Genomic DNA, 23015 nt, shown 5'->3' with positions numbered 1-23015 from the left:
ACAACATGTACCCTAGTACCCAATTACAAAAGGATGTTGAAAATAAATGAAAAAGAGGGCAGTGACGACTCTAATAAATTATGCAGGCGGTTCGCTTCTGTCCGCACTGAGGGTTAATTGTTCTTCTCCTTACATTGCTGCCATTACTGGGATTTATTTTAAATATTAGATTTTAGTAAACCCATTGGGTTTACTAAAATCACACGAATTAATTTAAAATATATTAAAGTAGCTAGCAACGTTTTAAAGTTTGGTTTATTAGATGATGTGTAGTTAAAATCAAACATTTATATACCATTATTATGTGACATGAAACATTTTAAGATTTTTACGAATAATTGAAAAAAAATCAATTAATATTTTTTATTTTTATTTGTCCCTTTAACTCACATACGGCACATTCTACGTGTTATTTAATACGCTATTTTTTACGCCTTTTCCAAGTATGATAGCCAGTAAATAAATCGCTTCGAAATCGCTGTGTAACGTATAGCATAGAAATATAATGCGATTTAAATACGAGCCCAATATAAGCAGCGTGTGTAGGAATGCAATAAAACTCAGCTGTGTGATATAATTTGAATATTTATTTCATAATGTCACTGGAACAACGTAAGGGCAACGATCCAACAATACGGAGCGGAGAAAATGCTAGAATTTCGATAAGATATATATGCACTTATGTAACCAATACGCCATTTTAATGGTACCTGTTTTTTTATATTAAAAAATATAAAATTGTTTTCAATAAAACTTCATGAAACTTAATTAGGTTGCTCCAAATTCAATTTATCATAAATCGCTCATTTTTTCTTACAATTGAGCGATAATTAGTCTACGAATATCTCTAGTAGAATTTTCCCTTTATAGTTATTGAATGAATATTCTCCATTCCGTTATGGTAGACCGCCCTAAGAGCAGACGGTGATGTCGTTTTGGACTCGTAACGACATCGCCACCGCTGGAATAAACTATAAAAACAATTCTCAACATTCTATAATATTAGAACATTATATATAATATTTACATTCGACTAGTATATATTTACACTAACTACAAACAGTAGGTATATACACAAAGCTGAAATATTATACAAGTTATTATAGTCCATTTGTTTAGGAGTTCTGTTTTATAACTTACAATTCAACTATGGAGACCTTACAATTGAGATCAAAGCATTGTGGTACACAACTTTATTATTGTTAAAAGTTTTTACAAAACATAATTGAATCATTTTCATTACTTCATATTTAATAACATATACCGTATCACAGAACAAACATAGCGATTTATTTATACATAAAAAGCCTTGTTATACTTGTAAAGTCTTCAATATTATTTGTAATTAAACAGAACACTCCAAATGTTCAGTATTTTTTATTACGGCCGCGTCTATGCGTACCGAAGAGAATGCGCGCGAACGCTTGCCGGAAATCCGGGCTGAATATTGTGTAAATCACTGGGTTTAACGTCGAGTTAAAGTAGCCAAGCCACAGGAAGAAGCTAGCCAAGTAGTCGCTTATCACACACGTCTGACAGATTGGCATCACTAGCGCCATTATGAAAAATGGCAGCCAGCAGAAAACAAATGCCCCGGTAATTATTGCCAGCGTTTTCGCTGCCTTTCTTTCGCGTTTTGCTTCTAATGATTCCTTCTTCTCTCTTTGAGAAGGTCCCGTTATGATTGAACGTTCGGGCTTTGAGCCATTTGTGGCCGTTGAAGAAGACTTTTCTGGTGATACCGGGGCTTTTTCGTTTATTGTGAAAGCAGTTGTTTTTGGTTCTTCGTCTAACGTGTCTACCGTGGACGTACTTTGGCCTTCAGTGAGTAATAAGGCTGCAGCAATGGTTTCTGCCCTAGTACGTTGGTTGCATTTCTTCAAGTTGAGGAAACGTTTCTTGACAAAACGCCTATCTCGTGCGGACTGTACGGGCCTGCCGGTAGGCGGAGCGCCGTCAGCTGACGAAGGTCTGGCTGGTGGTGGATCTCTGGAATAATCCAAATGGTTTTATTCTCTCGCTTTCAATATTCATAGAAACAAAAAGGGATGAAATATTAGTTACGCCTATATCATATTACTATCAATACTTTGTGTGTAAGTTAAGTATTGATTTTGAAAATGCTGGGGTTTCAATACAATCATTTCTCCATTCTACAAGATATGTTTTACTCGTCTAAGTGTATAATTTACATACATTATTTTAACTAACGTTGACAGTCAGGTGTAAAAGTTTGAGACTGAAGTTTTACTTATTACTTCATGTAGGTAAAAAAATTCTAATAGTGGAATGGTCTATCTTGACGTCATGTACTAACGTTCAGTTTATCTTACGCAGCGACACAATAATCCATGCCGGGACGATTGATACAGGCTTACGAGACTAGAGATTCTGATAGACGACAACGAATTTAACTTTACGACAGCCATATAGATAATTGTTATTGAAACATGAATATTCATCAATACTACAAATGATTAGTAGATAATGTCATATAATGAAGGAGATAATATTATATTAATAATTATTTAGGGGTAAAACATATTTTAAATAAAAAAGAAAACCTAAACAAAATAGTTTCTTCACCAATAGGAAATGATTATTAATGGAGAAAATGAATAAATTAGCAGTGTAACCCTCATGGATAGGTCTACAATTGTCCATCCTTAGGTTCGAATCCCTGTGACAACGGCTCGACCGATTCTTATGAAATTTTTTATGCATATTCAGTAAGTCTGAGAATCGGCTACCATCCTTTAAGCCCCTAAGTGATAAGGGGTGTCCACCCCAAAAAAATATTTTTTATTTATAGACAATTTTTTTTTGTTTTTATTTTTCATGATACAGAATACAAAAATCTATACAATTTTCTTCTACCCTCTACGATCAACCCATATTTTTTATTTGTTAGTTAAGAACTTGAACTCTGGGGTTTATATAGAGAAAAATCACAGAAAAACCTAAAAAGTTTTCATTCCGGAAAACGGCTAGGTAAAATCTCATTAAGGAGAAACGAAGTTTGCGGGGATAGCTAGTATATTATAAAAAAAAACTGAGACAAATACACTTTAAGTGTTGTGTCTAATGGAAAAACAAAAGACGTTTGACAAACTTTTGGCATAACGTAATTGTAACACACCTTCGCCTTCGTATTCGTCTTCTGGCTGTCTGGAAAATCTTCCAATACAAGATAAGGATGACAGCCAGCGGAACATAGAAGGTGGAGCAAGTAGCGAAGATCTGGTAGGCAAGATCTTGGCTTACGAGGCACTTCTGTTGTTGTGTTATTCTCGCGAGGTAGTCCGGGTCCTTCCAGCCCAACTGTGGAGCTAAAGACACGACCAACGCTGCAGCCCAGACGAGGAAGATCATTGTGAAAATACGCTTCTCATTCCTTATGTGGATGTAGTCGACGTTTGTGACGGCCCAGTATCTGTAAGAGTGGCCTATGTTAGTGGACAAAGTAATAAGAAAGTTCTTTCATTTTAAAAGTGTTCCCAAGGTAACCAACTATTACCCAATATAATTATTAATATTTTGGATATTTTTTTTTTATAGAACGGGGGGCAAACGGGCAGGAGGCTCACCTGATGTTAAGTGATACCGCCGCCCATGGACACTCTCAATGCCAGAGGGCTCGCGAGTGCGTTGCCGGCCTTTTAAGAATTAGTACGCTCTTTTCTTGAAGGACCCTAAGTCGAATTGGTTCGGAAATACTTCAGAAATCAATCAAATTGTATTAATCAATCAAAATCATAACATTCCCGTACTCAAATACACTTTTAAATAAAAGCAAATGTTCGCTTACGAATGAGGCATACGTTATCATCTCAACTTATTAACGTTGTTTATTTCGGGAATATTGACAAACGAATAAATCACACCGATAAGAAATAACTTTTAACTTTCAGTCTGGTGTCAAAAAATACATTAAGTTGGTATTATTAGTTCAGTGATAACTTTAAGTATACGACTAGTGTCTTGCATGTTTTAAGGAAAACTTGTCCTGGACATATAATATTCCAACTAATACATAAACAGTAAAACGGCCAACGGCTAGCACTACTTGATAATATTATTAACAGTTAATAATGATCAATTAGTCAAAACACGATGATATTCTAGCCCATTGACTTGCTCGCATCTGTGGCTATGAATCGCGGCTGAATGTGGAATGCTAGGATCGTATGTCTGACTTTGATTGCACTGCCTGAAATACTCCACATAACTAATATTATGGCTTTGAATAGGTATTTAATGAATTAATTAAATTTATTGAATAAGTCAAGGTATTGGTTATTTCAGCGCGTCTATAATTAGAAAATATTACGTAGTTAAAGATATCTTTGGCATATGAAATGTAAGCTTATTAAAATCTATAAAGTATATATGCGTTTGCGTGATCTATATACATTACCTGTCCGTTGCAATGGCAACGAGATGAAGTATTGATGCTGAACTGCAAAGGACATCGCTGGATGTCCACATGTCACATAGTTCAGGTCCCAAAATCCAACCCTGGCTAACCTGAAGTTATAATTAATCAAATATTCTAGTTAGTGTTCATAAAAACTGTATTCAATCGTTGTATCAGATAGTGTTTCGCTATAAATAAATTAAATTGTACCTAGATTAGTAGGCTCGATTGATATAGGTTTAAGCTGCTGATTAAATGATTGGTCAAAAAAATGCAATCGGTCGGGTTTGTAAATTCTAATACCATTGCTAAAAGAAATTATGGAGCGTCGAACAGCAGCCGTACAGTAGGTAACAGTAGTGATAACAACAAGGGATGTTGAGAGATATTTTATTATTTGTTTTATAGATACTCAATACGCAATTACTTTGATCTGTTTTGATTGCAGCTGGATTTATAGAGATACTTAACCCAGTTTTACGACTCCGTTATGTAGTAATCTAAACAACCTCGATTTGAATAATTACTTAAAATGTCGTAAATTGTGAATACTTGTTTTTATAGTAGTAAAGTCTACATCGTAATCGAACAGGATCTTAAAGTGTTTTTTTTCAACCATTTTACAGCCTCAGTGTAGGGGGAATTGTACGTTAAAAGCATTTGGAGAAATATACATTGAACATAAGAGTATTATAAAACCATTACGTTAACTAAAGATAAGATCAGATAGGTACTGCTTACTTACGTTTTATACGAAAGAACAGCAAAATTAAATGTTATAAGCATTCAAATTAATAGATGATAAAATTAGTAACTAAAACAAATATTAATAATAATCAAAAATAAATAATAAATATTAATATCTACTAAAATTCAATCTGACACGTTTGTATTCTTGCGTCATCATACACTTCAATAACATATGCCTGTTATGGGTGATATACCTCATAGACAGCTCCGAGTGGCATCACAAGACAAGCTACCATCAGATCAGCCACAGCCAGGGACGCCACGAGGTAGTTCGCTACATTCTGAAGGTTTCTTTCAATTATGATTGCAGCTATTACAAAGACGTTGCCTGGGAACAAGTAAAAAAAAACGATTTTAAATAAAGAACACGATGGATGCAAAAACTTTTTTTTTATGGCTCTGGCACGATTTGTGCATTAGCCAGCGTCAAGTATAGGATTTTTTATAATTCGTTCTTGTCTTTAGAAATTCGACCGTGTCCTCCATGTACGGTTTAGGCACTCGCCCGGTACCGCACAACCCTCCTAAAGGCCGAGAACAAATTTAAATTAAATTAAAACTTGCCCTCGAACCGGGAATCGAACCCGGAACCCCTCACCTATGTGCCACTTAATAAGACCGCTAGGCTATGAGGCCCCTATGCAAAAACATAAAGTGACTATACAAAATAATACAAAACACTTTTGAAATCAAGGGCGATGAATGGAGAAGAATAACTGCCAATAAACTCACCGCTACCCTTTAATTGGCAAGTTTTTGTTTTACAAGATACTTGTACTGAATTATATACTACTGTTTATATATACATAGTATTTAAACAGATTTTATGAAAGGACACAGGATGTATGACGAATAAGAAACAAAAAAATATTTTAGATAGATTTTAAACACTTAAGAACTATTTTTTTTAATTCGCTAAAGGCCACTGGGTTATTTAACATCTTAAAAAGCATAAAGGCTGATTTACACAGGGTCAGTAGACAAGTCAGTCGCAGCGCCAATGTCGGCGCCGCGACTGACTTTAACTGTTGAAGTAAGTAGTAGTGGTGCGTTTCTCACGATGAGCACACGTGTGTGAAGTCAGTGGGAAAAATGAATTCGCGAAAACAACCGAAACGACGATTTAATTATTTGTTGAAAAATTTATCAATTTTGCTGTTGAATGAGTTAATAGAAATGGTAGAAAATGAGACAACTTATATAGCGCCATATTTTGCAACGCTGTTGACCGCATTTCTTAATTGCGGTAATTTAGGGATTTAATATCCCAAAGGTACTCGTTTTCGCCATATAATTGCACGAATTTTAAGGTTTCGTCTTCGCTAAGCTCCATTTTTATCGCCAGCGAAAAAAACGTGGTCACTCTACAACGCAGCGGCAGTGACTAACCACGCACTGACTTATCGTTTACACGGGGCATATTTGGCTGGCGCGGGTGGCGGGGGGCGCCAACTGACTTTAAGATATTCGTATCCGAATATTCAAGTCAGCGCTGACTTCAAGCCACTGTACTGACTTCAAATCAGTTTACACAGGGTTTTTTTCGGGTCAGCACTGACTTGCCTCGAATTTGTAGTCAGTTCCTGACCCTGTGTAAATCAGCTCTAATTCTACAAAAAAATAAAAAGTGATAACATTCTTAAGACGAAACGTCACTTACATTTTAAAGTCATTTATCAAAATTGACAGTTATAATCTCTATAATAATTCTCGTCTATTATATAAAATTCTCGTGTCACAATGTTCGTTCCCATACTACTCCGAGAATGGCTCGACCGATTCTTATGAAATTTTATATGCATATTCAATAAATCTGAGAATCGGCTACTATCTATCTTTTAAGCCCCTAAATTTTTTTATAAAAAAAAATGTTTTATTTGTTTATAATACAGCATACAAAAAAATATAGAACCTTAATTTCCACTACCCTCGACTACTACGATCAACCCCTATTTTTTATGTTAAGAACTTATAACTTGAACTCTGAGGTTTATATAAAGAAAAATCACAGAACCTAAAAAACCTAAAAAGTTTTCATTCCGGAAAATCGAACAGTCTCTGGGGTAGCACAGCACAATGTTCTATGATGGTATGTACTAAAAAGATAGGCTAGGCATAAAGGGGAAACGTAGTTCGCGGGGGCAGCTAGTTATTATCATAAAATTGTTCATATAATTTCTTTTTATTTTTCCAAACACGAGAAGTAGATCACATCAATCATCGCATGTTAAAGCACCGTGTTTTATTTATATAGGAAATAATGAAACATAAATTATTTGTATGGTAAATAAATCTTTTCTCGGCTCCGAATATATTGTGAAGAGGTATCATACAACCTTCCATTAGATTTGCCACCCCATATCAACACTTCTGAAAAGAGAGTTTTATTTTGTATTGCGAACGAATCCCTATGCCCTTTATAGCGATTCTGATGGCTCTTAGGCTGAGTTCATACTAAATGAACTCTATGCTCTAGTAATAAATGATAAGTGCAAAATTATTACTTAAAAAAAGAGCTTTTAAAAGCTTTCAATATTTTATATAGGTCAGGATAATTTACGTTTCGATAAGATCTTTGGGTTTTTAAGTCAGTTTAAAAGTAGAAGTCATTCGAATTACTTGATCGATTCTATATATGATTATTAAAAGATAAGATGAGTATGTGAAGAAAATACTCAATTTCCTAAAGTTTTAAAGTTAACGACATAGCGATATATACCAGCGTGGCTTGATTAAGTAAGGGTTTTGATACAACGCTTTGATACACGCTTGATATACTTGCTATTATAAAAAAAAATATCATGTAAGCGTGATATATACAATCTGTTCGCGCCTTGTTAACAGGATGTCTATACAAAATTCAAACTCGCACGCCGAACTTTCGTACACGCGACCCTTGACCCATGGGAAGTAATGGACTGAGTATTTACTTTTGTTCTGTCGCTTTTCATCAATATAACTTATTTTTGTGTCTACATTTATGATATTAACAATATATTGGAGATCAAATGAGTAAAATAGTTTATTTTATAGTATCCTTTTACAGTTCTAGATTTTTCACATATCAATTGGTTTAGGATACTTGCAAACAAGTTTGTATTATAAATAAATAATTAAGTTAAAAAAAATAATTTTAAAAGAATTATTTTCTTTAGACATTAGAAGTAGCACTTGCTTTTGATATTAAAATTTCTATTGTCTCTGTATAAAGTTACTGTAAGAAAAGAACATAGAGTTATTATGTACTACTATTTTTAACTATTTTTTTATAACCCTAACTGATAAGGATGGCCAGCACTGCCACACACGATCAGTATTTTTTAAAATTGATTTTTGATTAAAAAATACAAATAGCCCTATAGCGATATTAGTACAATAATCTTTATATGGCAATACAATGTTTGCCGGGTTAACTATTAAATACAAAATATAACATTTTAATAACAAATACGAATATTTTTAAGATTTTGACATTGATGAATATAATTTACCGGTATTTTTATATATGCAAATGCATCATTACTATTTCCAGCCTTAAGATGGCTATAAAACAACAAAGCAACCGCAACTTAAGCGACGTTTAACATCGTACGAGTATCGTTAAACAAAAACGTATAAGCTATACGTGCCTAATAGTCCGTTAGAGCCCACTTAACCCACATCCACTACTTGACATAGGTTTGTGCAACTGATTCTGATGACTTCCCGGTTGACCTGACGCTTTTGCGTTTAACTTTTTATCTGACGAATGGTGCTGTTTTTTATCTGTAATCCGGTAAGTATTGTAGTCTGTGGTAACATATTTCTTGAAGATTTAACCGCTACGGAAAGAGGACTAATTTTAAATTACTATGAATCATTTGAGTGCCAATTGACATGACTATAAATCGCCGAAAGTGGAACTTGGTTGCTCCAGAGATCCAAGTCACATTGCCAAGTTAACTCTCGACTGGAATCCACAAGGCAAAAGAAAATGGCCGCACAAAACAGACCTGGCAACGAAGCATCTTTGCCGAGGCGAACGAAGCTGGAATTACCAGGAGTGAAGTTACAAGAGCTGCCCAAGACTGATCAGACTGGTTTTCTACGGTGGATGTCCTCTGCGGTCTGCCCCATCTCAGGGACATAGGATCTTAAGTGAATAAAATCATTTATCATTAAATTCACTGTGACTAGCTATAGGCTTGTTTTAAAAGATTCCCTGCTTAAGTTCTGCCGATTAGAGAGTACAGGTTTAACAATTGAAATATAGCAATACGTATGTATAACTAATGACTCGTAATCCTCCATTACAGCCTCTATCAGTGTTGTTTATTATCAGTAAATTGTCATTTAAGCAATTCAGACTAGTTTTTAAGAGTATACAAAAGTTTTGTGTTCCTAACGTAGTTATCTATGTCCAAGTAACTGCAAATAGAAATATAATGAAATTCTAATAGAAAGCAAAAATGGGCCCTTCCCTGCACTATATATCCTTATATCAATCGTTAGCTATTGTAAAATATTGTAGCTGAGTTGCATTATTGTTCTATATTTATACATATTTAGAAAATTGTACATACAATATTAAACAACATTTTAATATTGTGAACACAAAATATAGTGATAAGTTTGTTACGGAAGTGCTGGGAACCCTGACAAAAGTATCTTTCACGTAAAAGGGTCCCCAATTCTAAAAAGAAATGTATTGCATGTGAACTTATAACGAATTTTTATTATAAATATGAAAGATTTGTGTGTTTTTTTAACGAATAAACTCAAAATTACTTGACCAATCTAAAAAAAACTTTCATCCCTGAGTAACAGGTATATCTAGGTATATCCATATTAAAAAAAAATATAGCAATTTTAAACCGGGACAGGCCGATAGATAGATAAGTATCTATTATATAGGTTTATTCATTCAGTGTCGCCTATTAGGGATATATACGGAATGATCATTCTGATTTAATAGTCTTTAAAATGGATGCAACCTCGGAGTAGGAGGTTTACTGGTCTTATTTTATTATAATTCTAAAGGTTGGTTAATAAATTAAAATGTTCAGATATTTAATTTTCCAATTTACCTTTTTGTTAAGTCCTAATTGATGTAAAGGCAGGGGCGTGTCAGAAAAAATTTAATTACCCACCGTAGCATAATTTTTCATTTCGGGTTAATTAACTTTTCCGAACGGAAAATTAGGTTTTGACGTGATGTCAGTTGACAGTTTTCTTTAAGAATTTATATCGGTGTACTTTATATTGGTTTAAACTAGCTGAGATTAAGTTTAAATTAAAACTTTAGAAAACGGGCTTCAAGGATACATACTTTTAATTGGAGTCGATTTTACTATTTATATTTTACGTCTAACGTAACTAGTTAAAAACCTACGGAGTTTACGGAGGTTTTTATAAAATTAGGTTAAGAATTTTTATATGTTGGTACTATACTTGGGTCTATTTCATTCGAACATAAAGGTAGCAAAGCGTTAAGTCAACTTTTACAACCCAAAAAAAGTAATTTACTAGAAATTCAACCCAGGACCTTTTAAGCTATGTCCGTTAAGGTTCGCCTTTACTCAAAGGACTTATTCTAAAATCTTTTTACCAAATAAATAAACGTGAGTACGAGGCGTGTATTTAAAGTAAGGTCTCCATTTATTTTTTTCACATTAAATAACATGTATTTACAAAGTTTAATACATTGCTGTAAAGCTTGAAATCTAAGCTATTTTTCTATATAACCGCCATTCACTTCGATGAGTTTCTTCATTCGTACGACAAACTTTTGTATCCCCTCCTCGAACCATGATCCCGCCGCCTCGCGCAGGAACGAAATGAAACCCCGGAGCACAAAGTGAAACGTGTCCAATGTGCCCAAGACTTTCTCGCCAGTTTTGAAGAGGAAGGGGAAGAATTTCTCGATTCAATCGTTACAGGAGATGAAACATGGGCTCATTATTACACACCGGAAACGAAGGAGCAGTCGAAACAATGGAGACACACGCATTCGCCTGAAGTCAAAAAAATTTTTTGGCCCCTAGTGACTTCCACATGTTTCCTGCCCTGAAAAAACATCTAGGAGGAATGAAATTTGCGAGAAATTCTTCCCCTTCCTCTTCAAAACTGGCGAGAAAGTCTTGGGCACATTGGACACGTTTCACTTTGTGCTCCGGGGTTTCATTTCGTTCCTGCGCCAGGCGGCGGGATCATGGTTCGAGGAGGGGATACAAAAGTTTGTCGTACGAATGAAGAAACTCATCGAAGTGATTGGCGATTATATAGAAAAATAGCTTAGATTTCAAGCTTTACAGCAATGTATTAAACTTTGTAAATACATGTTATTTAATGTGAAAAAAATAAATGGAGACCTTACTTTAAATACACGCCTCGTATAAAGGTTAAGGTTGGTGGACTCAGTTTCCGCACTTAGATACACAATTGGTCCGTTGTGCGTTAAGTCCTGCTTAATTTAGCCAGCCCAGCTCCTTCCAGAAGCACAGAAGTCTCATGGGCACTTCACAAGCTTCACGGAGCGAAACGTGAGTGTATTGATATAAAGATACACTATACAAATAATTTTATGTTATCCATAATCCATCGCTTTATACTAATTTATCCTAGTATACATATAAACAATTTAACTAAATAGTTATTTCTATTCACTTACGAAATCACTGCATGCAAGAAGACCTTGACTGAATCCTATGTAAGCTGAGTATTTCAAAGCGGAAATACATAATATCATTAGAGACTGTATTTTGGGAATATCATTTAGGCACTTTCGTTAATATAGCCTGGAGTCGAGCCAACGCCGCTGCCAAGTCCACCGAAGCTGATATGATTACAAAGAAATTGTGGATTATAAACGTGTTATTGTCATCGTTAATCAGTATTTCATACTTATTTGCATTTAATGTTTGAATTGACGTGTCAAGATTGGAATGTAGAAATGTATTAAGTTATTTTGGATTATTTATCAAGGGAGCTACTATATGAATAATGTATATTATCTGTCGTTACCTGCGTCAGTTTGGGGTCTAATATTTTCTGAAGTACTGTGGATCTGGACTACATTCTTAAAGTAATCGCACTTTCTTTGCAAATGTCTATGTATTCCGTACTTAAAGAGTTCTAAGTTGTATAAGATGTGACGTAGTTATAGGTTTTTTCTTTATAGACATGGAGAGCATTTCATATGAGGACGGTTGACTTGACCTCTAGACCACCATCAAGCGATGCAATCTAAGCGTACTCTACCAAAAGTTCTTACCAATAATAGTGGCCAGAATGATGAGCGCCAGGACAACGGACGTCACCGCCATGAGGACGAGCGACGTGACGTCACTGGTGGTAGCATTACCCGTCACGTTGGCGGTGAGGTTGCAGCCCCACGATACAGCGTCCACCCAGGAACAGTTATCGTACCACCCCGTCGAGACTTCATCTATAACAATGAGAAGACAAGATAATCATTGTTCCTTCTTCAATACATAGACTTATATATAATTGTTTTCTATGTATAGTGGTAAGGCATAGTTCATAGCTATAGTAAGCCAAAATTGTAGCAAATTCTGAACTTTTTTATTACAGTTGGCAATCGGACAGACCTGATGTCACGAGAGATTGCCGTCCATAGACCCGACACTGCCAGAAGGATCGCAAGTGCGTTGCTGCTTTTTTAAGAATAGTACTTTATTATTGTTGGACCCTAAGACGAATTGGTTCGTAAATACTTCAGTGGGCAGCTGGTTCCATAGTTTTAGTTGGTTCATTTATATATATTTTTTTAATTGTAATTTATTTTTAAATAAATACTGTAAATCTTTGATATTAGGTATAATATTAAGTGTAGGTTAATCAAAATAGTTTATGTTCCAAGTCAATATGAATTTAATTGTAAGTAATATATATTACATTAGTCATTTTGTAACATTGTGCAAAGTGCAAATAGTTTTTTTTTTCTATATTATTATGGATCATTATATGCTATTAAAAAACATCATATTTTGTATGTGTAATGTGTTCTCGTTCGTGTCAACTAACGTAACAAAAATAACGTCGCATAAGATGATAATAAAAAATACCACATTTTAGATTTTCGCGTAAATACGGAAGCTGAATTGTAATCATATTTTCGTTCATTCAATTTGTATAGAATTTGTACCATAACGTCGTAGCGTTTTATTAAGTTTACAATCAGAGTTACTTCGTTATATTTGAAACCAAATTTATAACTAAATTATTTTTAAATGACATTCACTTTGATGTATAATATATTTTCCGTCGCCCATCTCTGAACATGAATTCGCCACTTAACATTGAGAGCTCTTTGCGTCCTCTTTAGCCAATGAAATTTTCCGATTAAGCAGCATTTAACAAACACACTTCTTACTAATATTATGTAACATTACACATTCATGCTTACTATTGGGAATTAATTGGAGTGTATGAAGAAATACTATTGGCTTCAAAAATAGATATATATATCTAATAAAAATATGTATTAAAGTCGCTTCTTGTACATACATATATAATGTGTCAGTCTGAACAAGTACAAAATAATTTTTAAATTACATTCTTTTCAATTAGATACGTTTTAAAATAATGCTTTTGTTGATATATCTGATGTTTTCAACATTAAAAGAAGTAAAATAGTTTTGAAACGTTCACTTCCCTTTCTGGATAATCTTTCAAAGTAATTTAGCTTGCCCATTCCGCCTGTAAACTCTTTTAAACCCTTCATTTTTGTCCGGGCTTAATCGACCAATCGATGTCCACCGAACCGTGACTCTTAATTTATATTTATCCGAAATTCTAGTGAATTATAACGGTCGTAATCGCATACTTTACAGTTAATTAATCCCGCACAAAGCTTAACCGTGCCCGGCTAATGGAACATCTACAATGACAAACGAGAAGAAGGAAATCTCATGGAAATCTTTGGTAATTTAACCTTTTTTAATCAGTGATTTAAATTAGGAACATTGGGGAGAGAGAGGTTCTTTATAATTACACTAGGCTGTGGTAGATAAGAGAAAACTCGTGGTAGTTAAGCGAAACGAGCTGGAGGGGTCAATCCAAACAATTCTTTAGAACATAGTACACTTTCTAGAATCGCATAGAGACAAAATGTCTCTGCGTAGAAAGAGAGAGAGGGAACCAAGCCGATCTTCGGGCTTGTTGAATTTGGTCAAAAGGAAGAAGCTGGTATTTGGGTTTTTCCATAGTTTAATAGCTCATTTGTTTGTTAAATAATTCGTTGTTTACATAGCTTTCTTTTTAAGGAATTAAAATTATGGGACCTCATTTCCTTTTTGCAAATTACCATATGCACCATTTATGATGAGAAAAACTTACATACAGGTATAGTGATAATGATCTATTTCATTGCACTGCCTGAATTCACAAAGATCGCATTATTCATATTTTTTATAATAAGGTTTGGGTTTTATGTTATCTTGTTTTGGTATTATTACTCCATATCCAAAAATGGCGGTATTTGATGACGTATTACGTCCCTAATTATAAGTAGACATTAAAAATTATACCCGATATATTTAAATGAATATCTGGCGATCTTTAATCTCAGTGAAAGAGATCAGCCTTGCGATTCTGTAACTCACTTTTCTGATAAGGTGGGAGCATGTAGTTTATGTATATTGTTTATCAGATTGCCAAATCGTAAAATGACTGCTTTACGACTGATGAAAACCGCTGTGAGAGTTTGAAAAGTGAGTAACAGAATCACAGGGCAGACGCCGTTGGAATCGGTGTGGAGTTATATTTTTATTATTTAATAGCAATGCATTATTTTTGGATTATTACATTCTGGAGACAATTTTTTTTTGTTAGAATACAAGAAAACAATTGGTAATAATGTTTAAAGATTTTCTTATTTATAAAATATAATAATTATTATAATACAATAATATATTAAGCTGTAAAATATGTCGGTACAAACTAAAGCAATTGCAATTTAAACAATTCGGTGAGCTAAATCTAAATGACTGACTGTGACTGATTTATATTTCGACCGAAACCACTGGAGTGAATTATATAGAATTTTAGTATTTAAATGATTGCTCTATATCTAGTTTACAGTATATAGAGAAATAGGTGATTTTTATTATAAAACATTCGTCGTTCGAGAGGAAATTGTAACTAAGATGGTAAATATTTTAGTTACTTCATAGTTTATTTATAGTGTACTAGCCGTTTCGCGCCCGCTTTGCTGGACGAATTAAAAAAAATTTTATGTTTCATTTTTTTTTTTCATATTTTTATTATTCTTCTTTTTAACTTCCCGCTAAGAAAATTGAAATATTTTGAAAATCGAGTTTTTAACAGATGTTGACGTTTAGAGGTTCTAGGAAGCCTCCCCGAATGTTTCCGCGGTGAAGTCCGTATGGATAAATTTTCATAAAAGTAAAACAGCAATAAAAAAATGAAGGAACGTTGGAATTTAATAAATAAATAGCCATAAACCATCGAGGAAAAATTTCGCATCGAATGGTGGTAGTTTCATGTCGATACGATCAGTGGTTTAGGCGTGAAGGAGCCTCAAACGAAAACCATTTTCATTATATATATATAGAAATCAGCTGTAATCGAATTTGAAATGAGAAATTAAATGGGTAAAGCAGCAGGGTAGTGCAGCGTTCTATATTTAAATATTAATCCAGTAGATTTGAAAGAGACGAAGAATTTTGTTATCTCATGATACCGATGTCTAATAATTTCCTTCTTAAGTATTACGAGTAATATAAATTCAAATACGAAGATATAATTTTATATTGTAGTACAAATAATATGCTGAGGATAATATTTCTTAAAGATATCGATTAATCAATACAGTCCAGAGTTAAGAAAATGATCCCTGAAGATCCTAGGTTCGAGTACCCAAACAATAACTAACGGGTAAATTTAAAGGCTGATCAAATTGTCTTAAAAAATTTGATAAATGTGTCTGCTCTAACTTCTATTACATTCAAATATAATTTTTATGAAGTTTATATTAACTCACAGAGGAAATAACATGCATATTAGCAAAATGATTTGCTCCGAGATATTATTCGAGATGTTCAACATAACTTGGATTTATATGAAAATTTCAGTTCAATAAAAAACTTAGGGGGAAAACGAAGTTCATTAAAAAGTGTTCTTCATACGTTTATTAATTAAAATTTAATTGCAAAAATGCTCAGTCATTTGAACGAAGCGAGTCAGTGCTAATTAGATTGTATATAGTGACGATGCACAGACTCGTTCATTTGTTTTGAGCTGTTTGAATTTTTGAAGGCGATTGTGGGAGCATATAAGAAATTTTTCAGATAAAAAGATTCTAAGATGTACTTGCCTTAACATAATCCATGAAACAAGCAAAATAGGCCTACTACATATATGTAACAAGACTGTACATTCAATGACAATCAACCCTTCAATTTCATCATCATCACTTATTTGTCTCAGGTATGATTTCTAGCAAAGCAATAATTACACAAGGGAACAAAATTAAACTTTTTTTTCTGTATGCCTGTTATTTTCGAATTATAAATCCAAGTTCCTTTTTTCTGTTAACTATCACAAGATCATTTACGCTTTAAAACTACCATTAAAGCAAAAAGAAATGAATCTCTATGCTCCATTATGCTCCATTATAAATATTATATTGATATTGTATAGTGTTATAGGCATTAAATGTCTTACAAGACCTGGAAATGAAATGTTTCTCTGACTTACAGCTAATATATAGTTTATGTTTCACTTACAGCTGGTATCATTGATCCCACGTGGTGGTGTCCCTGATAAGTTCATGGTCGCACGGAGCCGCTCGTCCTCCTACAACAATAAATAGCTTCAATGACACATATCAACACTTAAACACATATTACTGTAATCTGTAACAAGATGATGATGTAACAAGTAAATATTCTTAAATTATTTCATAGTATTTAAGCAAAGACTCAAAGTCAAGACTCACGTGTTGTGACTCAAGTGTTACAAATTATATATATCGACTTCTATTTCATTCAAAAGTAAATGACTAAGTACAAACTAGGTATAAAATTGCATTTTTAAACAATAGCGAGAAGTTCAATAGAGCTTCACTATCATTTGTTTGTATAATGGCGCGTCTAAACGGGCCATGTTTTGCTGCAATTGATGGCTGCAACACTGTGGCCGGCAACATTGCAAACAATAGCAACCACACTATGCAATATTGCAGTAATGTCCCGGCCATATAGCCAAACATGTTTTGTATAGCCACATATGGCCGATGTTGCCCCGATGGGTGGCCGGACGATCGCTAGGCTATCGAATTCAACTGCAATATTGCACAGCCAGTTCTCTTGTTGTTTCAGTCACTCCCTTTGTTATGGCATAGTGTATCCTTTTCTACGCGACATGACGTTTGCTTTGAGTGAAGTGTTTTGTGCTTTATTCTGTGTTTTGCGATCAGCTGTATTTGACGTTAGATTAAAACGTAAAAATGACTACTTTTGACATTCTAGTTCTTGAATAATTTATTATCAAGACTTATTTCTAGACTCAAATTGTCTACAGTTTCACGCCTATTTAAGTAAGGTCGAATCCACAATCTCTTCTTTTTCTGTTTCTTTTTTAAAACAATATAAGCTGCTGCGACAAGTGTGATTTCGTCAGCCATTGTTGCCGGTTTGTGTGGCCCGTTTAGGAGTCTGCATCATGGGCCATACTATTGCAGACATATTGCAACACATTGCCCAGCCATAGATTGTTCGGCCATCAGCTGCATTAAAATATTTTTGTAATGGCCAACAGTGCAGCCATCAATTGCAGCAAAACATGGCCCGTTTAGACGCGCCATAAGGTCACATTGATGATAATGATAATGAAATATTTCAAAAGCTGCATCATACAAGTGCACACTTAAACACTAAACGAAATTTTATTCTAAATGCAAGGCCTTTTCAATACTTAAATTAACTTTAAACTTTTCATATAAAATGTTTCGCCGAGAAACTTTTTAAATAAACATTTTACCGAACATAAAAGGGTGTTTGATGAAAGAAAATAAAGAAATACGAGTTAGGAGTTCATTTGCGTTGAATTTTTAAACTTTGCTTGTCCATATTTGAAAGGTTTTAATTTAAATTCCTAAATGTGTCGCCCGAGTTTATAGTTATTTATGAGGCTATTAATTATTTATAAGCTGCGAAAGTTTGAGTTTCATTAAGCAAGCTATATTATAATTTAAGCTATAATAGCTTATCTTTAAATTCGATTGAGGTCGTGTGCTTATAGATTGACAATATGCAAAGGGATTTTTCTTATTTGTGCGCAATAACCGCTAGTTCCTACAGCGAATAAAAGAGGAACCCGGCATATTTAAGAAAATAAAATCGCCGATGCGCCCAAGCTCTTTTAGCGCATTAAACTCAAATCTTTTAAAACCTACCCCTTATCACCCTTTGCATGGGTGCCTTTGTAAACGCAGTTAAAAAAGGTAGTATTAAAAGCTAAATACATATCAGATAACATAAATATCAAGATATACTGTGATTGTATTGTTCCAGTTAAACAGAGCAATGTCAAGTGTTGTTCTATTTATATCTAACAGGCCCTCTTATCTACTTATTTAATACGTCAATTAATAAATCCGTCGAAAGTTTTATTGTGGCAAGTCGTTACATTTGTAGCGGGTAAGCACAGGCCAATGTCACTGTCGACATTTATTCTCCCCGAATTTCGGTGAAATGACCCGAGCTCCAGGCCGTTTTTCTCGCAAATGAATTCTGGGCTCCGATTCGTTTGTTTATGTTTCACAAACTTACATTTATACACTTATACAACATAGGGACTCGTAATTATTATTTTGTTACGGTAAGGTTGGCAGCTGTTATTGTTTTGAATTTAGAAGGTTATTTTAAATACAAGAAGATTTTCAAAAAAAAAACGTGTGGCACTCGGGGACTGCCGCGGTAAAGCTATTGCATAATTTTTTTTTCTTTGATAACTTAATTCAATCTATCACTCTACCAGACTCAGACTAACTCGCCTATATAGTCTGTCTCACTCTAACGCGCACCGGTTGCACCGATCTCGTCAGAGAGATGTAAATACGCAGTATGCGTCCTGTCCCGCTCTAACGCGCAAGGTTTTTTCGTTACGGAATTTCTGGATTCGGTCTCCACGCTCGAGGCCCGCGATAGAAGCTATGCAATAGCTTAAAAATAAATGTATTATAGCGTTCCAAATTTAAAATAATAATATGTGACGCTAGTTGTCGACGCCGAAAAGCCAGTCAGCGTAGTTAGGTGAAGTCATTTTAGTGTGTGGATCGCAGACAATTAGTCGTTAGCTGATTGCAATGCCTAATGTAGTAGGCGCTCAGCAGTCGCCAGTATTCAAGTTTTAGAGCAATCATAGTCGATGCGATCAATCACGTGTGTGATAGTAAAACAGCATTTGTGAGAGGCAGAGAAAGGACGTCGGTTTATAACTTATATAATTTTTATCTTCTGACCACAAAATTGTAACAAGCCAAAGTTCTTCAAATCAACCTTTTACAAAGCACTGACAAATAGATCCTTTAAATCCAAATAAGAAAAATTGTCAGTTTAACTTGTATGTTGTATGTATGTGATATTCTTGGTTATTGAAAAATTATTAATTTAGTTAACTTTAAGTATTTTAATTTATTTAGGCTTGCCACGTGTAAAATTTAAAAACAGGTGTTATATTTCAAATAAGAAAATGAAATCAAAACAACTAAATTAAGCTCAAATACAGTCAACGGAAAAGTGGATTTTATGAATTCCAATCTCATTCGTTAAAGTTGATTAAATTTTTCTCATTCTTTCTTGAAATACCGTGAAGCGTGCACGTGTTTACGAAACAAGAGAGAATTTAAGAGATTTTCAAGGATTTCATCTAAACTGATTCGAATGAAAACCTAATGAAACTTTTTCAAATGTGAATTTCGTACAGCCCTCGAACTCACTTTTCGAACTCACACATCGGTTTTCGCATTTTGAAAAGGTGGGAGCTTGTAGTTTATTGCTTATCAGAATGCCAAATCATAAAATGACTGCTTCACGACTGATTTGAGAGCGACCGCCGATGCGAAAACCGCTGTGTGAGTTACAAAATCGCAGGGCTGTACAGATATTTTAACTACTTAGTTACAACTGTTTTAAATATTATATTTTAGTAAAGTGTCTTGAGGAGCCAATAATCAATACATCTCACCTTATGTTTCATCTGTGCAAATTTTCAAATGCCAACTGTCCGAAATATCCTTTGTTCATTTTAAACAACAATTACGTAACATTCATGTGTCAAAAAGCCTGCTATCGTAGAGTACGCGGGGATATAATAAATATCCATATTAATTATTTGAATTAATAAATTTTACCATATATATTATCAAATCAAATATTTCCTTATTATAATTCCCAGTGATTGCTATGGTCTAGCAAAGTAAAGTTTACTTAACATTCAAATCCAAAACGTCGAATAGTGTAGGTACCATAGTCTTAAATATCTTATATAATAGGTGTCTGCAGTTAATATGACGTTTGTATCATTTACACTTAATTAAAATTCCATTTAAAAACAAAATATTGAAATTAACACCTCAAAAAGAATTCTTTAATCTCACTTTCTTAACTCAATACATTTTACTTATTTTAATTACTTTTCATATATGATTTTAATGAGTTGTTACCTATTTTTAGTTTTTTTCTTTGTTTACATAGTACCTACCTATATGTTTCGTAATCACATTTTCCCACATAAAAACTCAGGCTCGCTTGTTAGCGAAAAGGCCATTTTTTGCCCTCCTTATTATTTATTATAAGCTACCTAATCACATGACGAAAAAGAATAAAACGTCCTAGTAAAAGAAAACCTTACTAGGGTGATCTGAAAAAATAAATAAATAAATCAGATCAGAAAATATTTTTTTTTTAGGTCTGGACCTCAGAATTCTGTATCTGTTTCATGATCATTTGTTAATCTAAAAGGCAAGTAGGTGATCAGCCTCCTGTGCCTGACGCACGTCCACGACTTTTTGTGTTTAAGGCAAGCCGGTTTCCTCACTATGTTTTCCTTCAAGATTCGAGCGAATGCTAAATGCGCACATAGAAAGAAAATCTATTGGTGCACAGCCAGGAATCGAACCTACGACCTCAGGGTTGAGAGTCGCACGCTGAAGCCACTAGGCTAACACTGCACTGAACTGAAATAAATAGCTAAAAGGTAAAGGGCCATCAGTTGCCCTCATATTTATTTTTTTATAGTATTTGATAGTTTTGTAAGCGTTAAATGTTTTTTAATTTAATTTGCATTTAGTTTTGACCTGATACAGGTATATTATGTATACATCATTATGTTTGCTGTTGGTTTATGTTTTCCCGCATGCAAATATTGGTTCTTTATTTAGGCTTTTGTTTATTTTCCTCTAACGTTTTATAACTAAACAAACACATTGTTTACCGTTAATTTTTGTTCTGTGATATTTTTTGAACTTATTCACATTTTGCGACGTTTAAAATATTCGCTTCATGTATTGCCGGATATTAAAATAGGAGCATTGTGTGATGTATGTTGAGGTTGTCTTTGAGCCCCCAGTTACCAATATATGGTACTATGTTATTGGTAGCTTGGACCTTCTTGAAGAGGTATTTTGCCGAGAAAGGTAAAGAAATAACTGTGTACATATTCAATAATTAATAAAAGCAAAGTCGCGACGTGTCAAATGTCAGTTTGAGTAATTATAATGCACGTTGCGCACTTTATCGCAATATGCACTATCATTGGTGCATTATTAAATTTAAAAAATCGTCCTACATTACAACTTTGTATAAAGAATGGACTCAAGACCAGGATCTCTAGTCCACGCATTAGTCCTATGTTTGAATCCCGGCGAAACCCATTCCGCTCACACGCCGTGTACCTAAACGTAGCCAATACCCTCGGTGTCGTTTAAGTTTAAATCACGTTAACTGACAATTTTAATTTACATAGATTGAAAAGTTTTGTTCAAAAATGGTAATTAAATTATATCTGCGCCAATGATCTGCGGAATTAGTTCAATTAGGAAGCTGCGGACTCCCTTTCTCTTTAACGTCTTTAACTTCCTAAAAATATCTCAATTTGACAAGATTTTATAATACCGTAGAGACTAACATTACTGTGAAACAATTTGAAAGATTATTTTAAATTGGCTACTTTAGTTTTTAATTGTAAGAAATTTATTTAAGAATTTAGTTTGTAAATTTAATAATATCTCGATGATTACAATGAAATAAAATTACTTTCAAAATTTTGTAACGATAAACCGCGTTTACCACTGTCATATAATAATAACAAATAAATATTAGAATACGATCTTAATAAGGTCAACATTGTGTTATTTAGGTATTTAGGTTAAAATATATAATATATAAATTATTTATTTGCAAAGAATCTGGTACATTCAGATTAATTATAAAAAAATCGCACATATCAAAATACATCATTTGGATATTAAAATACGCTTGGCAAAAGTCATATTAATAATAATAATGTGATAATAATAAATGATCTTAAAACTTTCCGCCATTATAAAGTCATCTTGCCTTTTAAAGTCTAATTACCTTCCCCTTAAAAGCATTACATGGCAGTAAACTTTTGGGAAGGTGATTAAATAGTTTGATAGTCATGGAGAAACAATATTGTAAATACATCGTGGTGCTACATGCACCAACAGCCGTATTGGATTCTCTATGATTCCTAGATGTTTTGATCATTCTACAACAATCATATTACTATGACAATCATTTATTTAAAATATGGAATGTTAAAAAAGTATTCAATTTTTAAAATAGAAATAAGGTTTTAA

The 23015-nt window shown here is 33.7% G+C and overlaps 1 protein-coding gene across 1 annotated transcript in view; it reads right to left on the bottom strand.

Annotated features, from left to right (window-relative positions):
* Positions 1-567: 567 nt before the first annotated feature.
* The window catches only part of LOC125049085 (5-hydroxytryptamine receptor), a 56134-nt gene continuing 33686 nt past the window's right edge, over positions 568-23015 (bottom strand). The window contains exons 2-7 of the mRNA XM_047648170.1: positions 16918-16987; positions 12420-12593; positions 5362-5495; positions 4418-4527; positions 3140-3433; positions 568-1989 (exon numbers count right to left, since the gene is read on the bottom strand). Coding sequence (XP_047504126.1) covers positions 1368-1989; positions 3140-3433; positions 4418-4527; positions 5362-5495; positions 12420-12593; positions 16918-16963 — 1380 coding nt within the window. The 5' untranslated portion in view covers positions 16964-16987 and the 3' untranslated portion in view covers positions 568-1367. The remainder of the gene's footprint in view (positions 1990-3139; positions 3434-4417; positions 4528-5361; positions 5496-12419; positions 12594-16917; positions 16988-23015) is intronic.

This window comes from Pieris napi, chromosome 4, assembly GCF_905475465.1.
Source record: "Pieris napi chromosome 4, ilPieNapi1.2, whole genome shotgun sequence".
In the NCBI taxonomy this organism is placed as follows: domain Eukaryota; kingdom Metazoa; phylum Arthropoda; class Insecta; order Lepidoptera; family Pieridae; genus Pieris; species Pieris napi.
The sequence above is the reverse complement of the archived record's forward strand: the minus strand, read 5'-3'. Positions and strand labels throughout refer to the sequence as shown.